At 38.4% G+C, this 10512-nt stretch overlaps 1 protein-coding gene across 3 annotated transcripts; it reads right to left on the reverse strand.

Annotated features, from left to right (window-relative positions):
- Positions 1–2327: 2327 nt before the first annotated feature.
- cab39l1 (calcium binding protein 39, like 1) lies at positions 2328–9591 on the reverse strand. 3 transcript variants are annotated; one of them, XM_034223259.1, is made up of 10 exons: positions 9254–9591; positions 8549–8696; positions 8302–8466; positions 7992–8110; positions 6989–7157; positions 6841–6900; positions 6695–6760; positions 6031–6174; positions 5345–5537; positions 2328–3889 (listed from the first exon to the last, which is right to left on the reverse strand). In XM_034223259.1, exons 2-9 carry the CDS (start codon positions 8663–8665, stop codon positions 5346–5348), a joined length of 1032 nt encoding a protein of 343 aa, XP_034079150.1. In that variant the 5' UTR covers positions 8666–8696; positions 9254–9591; the 3' UTR covers positions 2328–3889; position 5345. The 3 variants fall into 3 exon arrangements, with proteins under 3 accessions (XP_034079150.1, XP_034079149.1, XP_034079151.1); XM_034223258.1 differs by having other exon boundaries at positions 2328–5537; XM_034223260.1 differs by lacking the exon at positions 2328–3889 and having other exon boundaries at positions 5346–5537; positions 9398–9587.
- Positions 9592–10512: the final 921 nt, after the last annotated feature.

The following is a 10512-nucleotide window of genomic DNA, read 5'->3' on the forward strand; positions in this document are numbered from 1 at the left end:
TCCTTACTACCTCTTTTAAATCAGCACAGCTCTCCACTTTAAATACAGTATATAGTATTTGTCAAATGTAAATATTGTTAATTTGTTATAATAGTCTTAACAGTCCTATTTTAATTATATTTGGTTTTGCTACGTTCTCCTTTCTGTCTCTTTGTATGCACCATATACCAAAGCAAATTCCTCGCATGTTAAAACTACTTGGTAAATAAAGCCTATTCTGATTTTCAATCATAATGTCTGATTTTTGGTACATTTATACAATAAAACAACAATGAGAAATACAATGAATTGCAACTGCCACTTTGGTCTTCCACCAAGTGTGCTTGATCTCAGTAAGCCTGCAGTGATAAAGAAGGAAGGTTAATTATGGTATTATTTAAAGTGTGTTTCTTGAAAACAGCGTTAGTTCACGGATGTAAATTTGAAACATGAATTTGAATGTAGCTGCCTCTGGTGGAGGAATAATGATGTTTTTGGGTTTTAAGCAAGTTTGCGGGTGGTATAATTGACCTCCACACAGACAATAGAGCTGCAGCCCATTGAGCCAGTCTCCTGTTGGAAACCTCCTGGTAGGGTGGAATGTGCCCCAGTGTTTTGAACTGGGCTTACACTGGGAGGGGGGGGGGGTTATTTTTAGCAATATCCATTTGCATCACTGGATAAAGAAGTTTGACAAGACGCAAGCGGTGACTGACTGTCTAGAATGATCTTCTGGAGATATACAATGTAATTCATTTAAATACATTTCCTTTCACCTTTTGTTAAAATAGTTCACAGAAAGAATTGATCTTGGTTAGAAGTCTTTTAAATTAAGAACAAATATAATGTATTGACTTATGGACTATTGAATTATGTTGCAGAGACTCTAAAACAAACATTTTCCAAAAAAGAAAGGTGTTTTAAAACCAAAATTACTTAATAATTTGCTTTTGTCAATTCAAACCAAACACTAAACGTTTAAAATGACTTAAAACACACACATTATGTTAGAAATGTTTTGAATTGAATCCCAGGCTACTGAACTGTATCCATATACACATCAACACTTGTGCCGCACTTTCAAAAAGGACAGAAAATGTGTTTCAGTAAGCTGGAATGAATATATTCACATCTCCACTTTTCAGTTTCTTTTTTATTTAACTTCTTATGTTCATACACATTGTTATTTATATTTAATTGAGGTTTTACTTCATATTAATTTGCTTTTGTAAATAGATTTAATTGAATAATTTATTCTTTGCACATTCTATTTTATTGGACATCATACTTCAACTTCTCGTTTTTTTTAATGAATATCTTCTTTTATTTGATATATTTTAACGTTTTACTCTGTGTTGATATACATATTTGTATTATATAAATGTGATCTTTTATTTATTTGCTTCTAAAATAGAGCAACTGTCTCAAAACATTATTAAACCCTATTTCCCCAGATATTATAAGATATTTTATTCGTCAAACATTGTAACTAACGTGATTACATTAATCATAATTCCAAATATTAAGTAAAAATGTTAAGCCTTTATACGCCAGTTCTAGTTCGGTCTACACCACATGTGTCAAACTCAAGGCCCGGGGGCCAAATCAGGCCCGTGGTGGATTTAATTTCGGCCCACAGGATAATTTCTAATTACTATTAGATCTGGCCGGCTGGTATATTGCACCTTCACTCAATCCTGAGGGTCTCCTCCGCTCAGAGCCTGAGCCCAAACATTGATGAACTTGCACCCAAGATGAGATGCCAAGTATCTCAACTAGCATCACAGAGCAGCACACAGTTTCAATGTTTCCTTTTGCACTTTTTTTCTTGCGACAACAGGGCATGTTTGGTTTTTTCTTTGAGGGAAATTGTTTTTTTGAAGCTGTTGGCCTGTGGAAAAATGTAATCATAAGAAATGAGTCTGGAAAAGCTGCAGATAGAGCCATAAGAAATGAATGCAACTGATTGTTAGTTCCAGGTTTAATATGTGCAATAAGTTCATTTCAATAAGTTTTGCTATAAACATTGAACCAGTCCGACCCTCGACTAGTACCCATTTCTTATTTTGGCCCACTGCGTATTTGACACCCCTGGTCTACATAATTAATTTAAGACTAATTATATGAGTAAAACTAAACATAGGGGAGAAAAACTCTCTTCCTTTCCAAAATGTTTGTCCTATACATTGAAAAAAATAATAACCAAAGATTAAAGAAGCCATAAATGTCTCACACACACACACACACACACACACACACACACACACACAGTGTGCAGCCACTTAGCTGCTTGCAGTTATCCAAGTCCACTCAACCCTTAAAGCAACCCTTAAAGCAACACACGCGTATAAATTGCCATAAAGTTTTATTTTCATGAATGCTTTCACACTTTTTATCTTTTATAAAGTTATGTACACATAATTGGCTCCCATGGTGAATAAAGGAAAGAGAAGGAGGGGAAAAGAGAAGGCAACAAGAGTAAAAAGAAAAAGAAAAAAGTAAAGCACAACAAATATTTAAAACAGAAAACCCCTAAATCATGAAATATATAGTATTGATCATAAGGAATTTGTGTTGACATCTACATACTATTGCCAGTGATTTATATACTCATATTAGAGGTAGGGTTAGAAACATGAGATGCTTTGTTTTAGTAATACCAAATGTTGCCAACAGCGCCCCCCGATGGGACGACTGTGTACAGCACGTCCTCTCCAAAGCGCAACGTCATGACACTTTCAGAAAGTTTGTATGAGCAAATTAAAAAATATTGTTCTCAAAGTTGAGTTTTTCCCCACAAAGAAAGTCAGATCATCTGGGATATTATAACGCAACACTTTGTCAGCAAGCTGTAAGTGTGTTTGTGCTCATTAAGATATAAATAATGACTTGTGTTTGCAGGTTAGGTCTGATTCATTAGTATCATTTTTGAGAAATTGTGTCTCACATTAGTAATAAGTTGAAAAGTTGATCACCGTAAGGGTCAGACAAACTTTCTTTCATAAACTGGTGGCATGACAGTGCCCTGTGAGCAGGACGTCTATTTGTGCATAATGTACCACGTTCACAGCAGAGTTCCCACATTTCATATGGATCCGTTAATGCTGACCTTGTGACTATCTGGTGCAGTGTACCAAATAGTGATTAAAAAAAGTTAATCCACCACAGCAGAGTGTAGTTTATTAAAATATATATCCACACTCATAAGATTACATCGAGCGAATGGTGATAAAGCTACAGATGTGGAGAAATGAATGCATTTTGGAACTTGTAATGTACATTTTGACTTTGGTTTTTAAAAAGGTCTGGAATTTATTTTACATTACGATCCATTAAATGTCTTTAAATAAGGCAACGTTCATTACAAGGCACCACACTGCAATTCATTATGAATTAACGTTTGTGTGGCGCCACCCAATGAAATATTTAAGTTTAAAAATCTAGCTTTCCATTGTGAAAACCAGGTCGCAGTTCTCGTTCAACTTTGAACATATACATCAAGTTTAGGCATGCATACAAACCACTGTTGTGTATTTGAAACTGTCAAATCAAATATCTTGTCAAAGGAAGGAAAGGAAAGAGAACACAGCATTTGCAAACTCAAATCCCATGAGGTATATACTAGGAGACTGTGCGCACAGACAACATTTTTCTTGAAATCCCCAATGTGTCATTTTAGTGACAACGGGGGAAGTAAGGCAATCATTTAACGCTTTTTAAAGAAATATAAACTAATCAGTGAGGAACTCAAGACATTCAGTGCTCTTCATCCAAAACAAACTTGTTTTAAAAAAAGTGCTTGTGGTTATTCTGGCAATGTATTGACATCTGATAGGACGAAGAGCCTTCTGATGCATCATGGGCATGTTACAGTGTGTTCTATAGGAGGTGCAGGAGTGAGTCCTAAAACCTGGAAGAAAAAAAAACGTAGCAATTTTCAATGACTTGTCTCAAAGTGGAAAACGTTTCTCGAGGGAGCCCTTTGAGATGCTGAGTTCTGGGTCTGGCTGACAACAACACGTCATTATAAGTCACTGCAACACTTAACTATTATTTAAAAAGTATTATAATAATCGGTTTAGCAATAAAGAGAAGAACATGAAGTTGTTTCGTGTTTTCCTCTGCCACCCCCTTTTCTTTTTGTATTCTTTGGTTACGAGGTAACTAATGTACGGATGACTTTACATGTAATCGAGGCAAATGATTCCAGTCAAATGAAATGTCCATTACTTAATATCCTCAAATCCTGTGTAACAGATGTTCAATATGCGTCAAAGGGAAAAAAAGGAATTTCTTCACGATGAAAAATGATCATGCTTTCGTATGAATATAATAGATTCACAGTGCAACATACTTATGATGCATCGTCATGGGCAACACCTCCTTGTAAACGGCATTATATCTTATGTTATGCAGTGTTGAAATGAGAACTGTCAGGTAGTTTCAAATGAGTCGTTTTGAAATGAAGGCTTTCTATCTGTGCTTGTGTACGAGAGGCTCTCACTGAGATCAATGGGTGGATCCTGGCTGCTACCCTGCAGCATTATCTGATGTTTCTATTTCAGTCATGTAAGCCTCGCTGAGCGCAGCCGGGAAAAAAAGAGAAAAAGAATTGCAGCATTATTAATTGATTCCTCTATGGTTTTGATTTCCTCTTCCTGCGCTAGCTAATGCATCGGCAAGCACAGCAGGAACATTTCTGACCTTACACACGCAACCAAAAGGCCTATTAACTACATATGAATCACCAAGAAATGGCTATGTGCTGACCCGGCCAGTATGTCACTCTGCCAATCTAAATCTATAAAGTCCCTGTACAACACAACAGCTTACAATAAGGCAATAAACCAAACCTATGCAGGACTAAGTGTTCAGAGACGGTGTGTTTTAAGCCGTTTACCATGAAGATACATTAGAAAAATAATATATTTACTTCTCGATCTCTAAAATATATGTTACATGTTTTCTGAGAAAGACTTTAAAGATCACACGTTGGCTGCGAATGGGGCGACGTTTCTGTCATTCTACGCTCTCTGCCAGCATCGGTGCTCGGTGGAAAGGGTAACAGTTTAAGGTCCAACATTACAAGAACGGACTTTTCATTATCACTAAAGAAGAAGAAGAGAAGCACTATGGTTTAAATAACAGTTATTGGCCCACTCAGGTTGCTGGATGGAAATCACCTTCACATCCAAACAAAAAAAAAAAAAAGAAAGTGAAGGAAGTACTTTTTTTCCTATATTTTGTAGTTAATAAGATTTTAATGAAGCATGTCTATTTAGACTCTCTCTCTCTCTCTCTCTGCAGCTCCAGCCAGCACCACCTTAAACCTCAACCACCTGACGGAGCGCTTGTTTCCGGGCACCTTAAGCTTCCTCCGGTGCCGCGGGCCTCTTCAGGTCCCGGATCTGCTTAATCAGATAGTTCTTCTCGTCGCAGAACTGCTCGTCCTCTGACCGGTCGGTCTGGAAGTGGCACAGGAACTCCACCAGTTTGGTCTGGTTCTTCAGCAGGATGTCCAGCACGGGCTGGGTCTTGTTGGGGTTCGCAACAAATACCTTAAAAAAAAAAAGGGAGAGAACATTTTTTTAATGTAAAACCACTTTCAATGTTCAAAGAAGTAATGTCAGCAGAATGGCTCTTCAAAATAATCAGATTACTGTATTTATACCAGGGGATATTACATTTGCTTCATTTCAGTATAAAATGAATGAAAATAGAAAATATTGATATTATATATTTCTCAGGTTGTTACTTCTCTTTTACCTCTTGACTACTAGGGAACTAACATCAAGATAATAAGTTGAAGTAAATATCGGCAAAAAGAAGATAAATAGAATACAATTATTTATATTACTAAGTATGTAAACATGTATGTATAACAATATAAACAGTGATGTATTAGTATTTAAATGGACGTTATTATACTTTTTGGAGTCTTCCTTTTCCTGTAGTGTTTTAAATAATAATAAAATAAGTGTTATAAGTATTGCTCTACGCTCTAAAGTAGCTTTAGTTTCAAAACTACAATGACATGTTTTTAGTGCTTACCTTGAACACGTGGAACGCCTCAAACTGGATGTTTCGGCTGTTGTCTCTGAGCAGGTTCATCATCAGCTTCAGGTTCTCCGCCCGACTGATGTACTTTGTCATCACAGTGAAGTTGTGCCTATCCAGAAGAAGTTCCCCAAGGAGCTGAAAAACAGTATGGAATGTATTGTAAGACCTTTGCGGATACTTCCTTTAGCATACTGCATGTCATACACTGTGAACATCTGCGCAGTGTGTGAGTTTCGACCATGTAGTATTTCAAATCAAATCGCACACGGCTGCTGTGCCCTCAACGCAAGTGATGATCGCTGCTGTTAGCTATCAACATTGTTGTTCAAGGTAGCAAAACATTACAGATTACGCAATTAACCCAATCAAATCAGCTGGGGTTTCTTTTCAAAACCAGCATGGTGGTACGTTTATTAAATACTGAAAAAGAAACAGGTAAAACTTGTATTTGTAGAGTGCTGCTGTCTATACCAATGCAACCACAACAGTGGCTGGTTGCGCAACTTTTGTTATGTAGCCAAGATGGCAGTCATTGAGTGTTGAAGGTTCCCACGTGCCATATGCATATCTAGACACAACACTTGTTCAATGCACAATCAACTGAGAGCATGTCAGTAAAACAGTGCTTTTCATTTGACAGAAGTGGATGTTCTACCTTCAAAGACTGTCGTTTGGTGACGTAGTTCTCAGAGTGCAGCAGTTTCTCGTATTCTGTAAACACCTGAAGATAAATAAAGGTATATTAGGCACGTCATGAGCATTCTCTCCTTTAAAGGTCACAATCCACTGCAGAAATCTCACCCTGTCATAATTGTTCTCCAGGAAATCCGCACACATAATCTTGTGCCTTGTGAGGAGATCCTGAGAGGGAATAGATAAGAGCGAGATGTAAGATAAGAACTGTTGGTATGAGGAATATGTCAAACTGAAAGAAAATACAGCAGCGCACCTTAAATGAGGCAAAAGCGTCTGAGGCAATGTCAAAGGTCGAGAGCTCTACGTAACGGAAGAAGCAGTAGAAGTCTTCAGAGAAGAGCACCGTCCGTGCCAGAGGCTCGTGGCGCAGGCACTCTCTCAGCATCATCCCACAGTTCAGAGCCACTTCTGCACTCTCATATCTGCACAGGCCAAAGGCAAGTCATTTACATCAGCATTCAATACAGTGTGAAACAAACACTGGAAATGTCACTCTTAACACTTTAATGAGGCATTACAAAATGCTGGCCTTATTTCCTATGGTGATGTTTTTTGAAAGCCTTTGAATGTAGACAGGTCACATGCAAAATATATTAAAAAAAGAGTGTCTAGCAGAAGAATCATCTTGCACATTGGTGTTAAACATCAGGTTTAGATGTCTATCTCCGAACGCTCAAACAGTTTGTTCCTCTTTCGAGACGTGACATTTAAAACCAAGTTCAAAATCCTGCACAGCTCTTGCAGATTCAATTCATACCAACTGCACATATTTTAGCTCTTTTTTTACAACTTCAATCGTGGTGTTTATGTATGCGCTGTAATACATCAAAGCAAATTCCTTGTATGTGTAAACCTACTCTAATCTGTCTCGGAAAACAGCAGACTCAATGGACCATAATGCAATGCAGCCGTAACACATGCTGCTCTCCAGACAGGATGACTCAGTTTCTTTAGCGCTGTAAAACCAGCACTACTATCACTCTCTTCATCAACATGCATTACCCACAGGTGAAGGCAACAAGTTAGAGCTCGTTCCTCTGGGAGTTGTCGAAACACATACTGGGTTATGTTTTAAAAAAAAAGAAATCACAGTGTATGTTGAAGAAATGTGATCTTTCAAAAAAAGCATTTTTAAAAAGTACCTAAAAATGATTTGGTTACAGTTTAAGAGTAGTTCATGTTGGTTATGTAACAGTGCCACTCACATTCAAACGTTTCAAAAAGTGAGTTCCTGCGGCCTGAAAAGATGAACTTACCCTTTCAGAAGCATGAAGAGGATCTGTTGTTGGGTAGAGATGTATTCTACCGTGGGTGTACGGGTTCCAATCTGACGTCTCACAATATTGCTGAACAAATGAACCACATCCTTCTTCCCCTGTAAAAACAAAAAAAAAGCACTTCGAGAGATGAACGGCTAACTGATGATATGCAGCATGGTTTTTTGCTTTGGGCATCGATGTTCAAATCAGGCAGTGGGAGCGCTGCTGACCATTTGGTGTTGGAACAGAGGGATCAATACTTTTAACACACATAAAATCACGGCAGAAAGAGGTACATTTTCCCCACCTCAAAATCAATCCTCTGCAGGTTTGCAATGAGGGCGATGAGGAGGTTGGTGTTGTACAGCTCTTGAGCAAGCTGAGCCACCGCTTCAGTTTGAGGCTCCTTGTCACCTGTTCCACTCAGTACCTCCTTCAGTGAAGCCAGGTTTTTTGACACCTCCTCTGCAACCTTTAATATGAACAAACAGTTAATGACTAAGACTAGCAGAAGGTGTTAAGAATAATAGACACAGTTCAAATGTGAGACCAACCTTTTCACACTTTTTGCTGTCCCCAGCATCCATCTTTTCCATGTATGCCACATTCTCCTTCAAACTCCTCACTATATCAGCTGGACTCTTCTGAGACTTCCCAAACGGAAACGGCATGACTGAAAGCTGGTGTTACAAGCCCAAATCTCTGAGGAAATAAAAGTGTTTCCAATTACTTTGACATGCTATAAGAGCAATTCAACTTCCTGTACCTCCTTGCATCAGGAAATGGCTGAAAAACTCTTACCTGAAGCAAGCAACGATACAGTTTATTAGTTATACTGCCTTACTGAAATTCGACACTCATAAGTAAAACTACAGAGTTACAGTGTTAAAGAACATGACACACACAGCTAGCTAACATTGCTAACCTTACAGTAGTTTTCAAAGAAAATGCGGGTAGATTAGCGCTAAAGTTACACTTCTACGACATGTTTAACCTTCGGTATTAGTTTTCACGAGTTAGCATTCACCATGCCAGAATAAAATGCCAACTTTTTTAAACCGAAACGAGGATAAAATGTGGAATAAGACGGTAACAATGTCAACGTTACAGCAGTGTTCAGCAGCAAAATTGAGCTAGCTTGTGACCTAGTTAGCTGTAGCAAGAAAACTAGCGGACTGGCGTCAGTACGTGGACAGTGAGCACCGTGAAACACACATCACACACTGCTGAAATATTCAGCTAAGGCTGTCAAGACTCACCGAGTGAACTGTGGTGTTGAAGCTGAAGGAGGCTCGGCGGCTAAAGGTTAGCTAGCAGGCTAGCAAGTTGTCCTCACTTTTGTCCACTGTAACGCTACTTTGAACGTTATCTGAGATCTCTGGGTGTAGCTCTCTAATACGTACCAATTGTAGCTACAAGTTGTTCAAACGGACGACCTTCATAGCTGTTGTATTTCATATAAATCTCCACTCGTGACCGCCTGTCACCTAACTTGCTAGCTGCCTAGTTATGGAGCGAGAGTTGCTGGGCTAGCCTGTCTGACAACTTCATTTCCCTGTTCTCTTCTGCTCAAACTCTCGTCCTCTCCTCATCCCGGGGACACTGGGCGGGTATGTTTTGCTTTACAAAATGACTGCCACCCGCATTGGCCAATCACTTTGCCCGAGGTGGGGAAATGGAAACGCCCTCTCCGCTCTGGGTGCGCTTGTATCATGGCTCTTCAATTTCGTGTGGGTGGGCAGATTAAAGAACACACTGGAAGCTTCATTTGTCGGAATGCCCTGTAACTGTAATCGAGCGCACCCGAATTATCAAAAAAAACAAGGCACAGAAATGTAGTTGAGAATTGTTAGGCTTTAAAGATTAGACAGCCATTTTCATTTTTTGTGTTTGGAACATAACTTTTATAAACAACGTAGAATATATATGTGTAAAATATAGGAGAACATTTAACGTTATATTTAATAGTAGTAGTTTTACTTCATCAAGTTCTCAACATTAATCCAGCATATTGTGGGATATGCAATTAATACCTCTCCTTTGCTAATTAACAGACATGTTTTTCTTTATGCAATGGACCCTCTCTAACACGCATTAAACGGGACATATATATTTGATTACATTTATTTTTATCTAATTCAATTTAACATTTAATATAAACAAGTTCCTAGCCTTAAGTGATGCACGTTGTTGAACGGTGTTGCTCTTTGTGGCTCCCATTTCATTCCAAAATCATTACAGATCCACCTCTGTGTAACATGTAGTTGATGGTATTTAGCGATTACTGTTCAGGTTCCATTACACAGAGGTGATGGTTGTCCTGTCTTTACTGTACAGTCTGTCTGGAGAAGACTCTTTGGCCATCATACAACTACAAGACTTTATGGAGGACAAAAATGTCTTTCACTTGGAGCAGTCAAGCTTTTGATCTGACCATAGTGCTGCTGACATTCTGGTTTTATTGTTGACTCTCTTTATAAAAAGCACCAACATGCAGCACAATTTGTACATCTGTAAA

This window comes from Gymnodraco acuticeps, unplaced genomic scaffold, assembly GCF_902827175.1.
Source record: "Gymnodraco acuticeps unplaced genomic scaffold, fGymAcu1.1, whole genome shotgun sequence".
Classification (NCBI taxonomy): Eukaryota; Metazoa; Chordata; class Actinopteri; order Perciformes; family Bathydraconidae; genus Gymnodraco; species Gymnodraco acuticeps.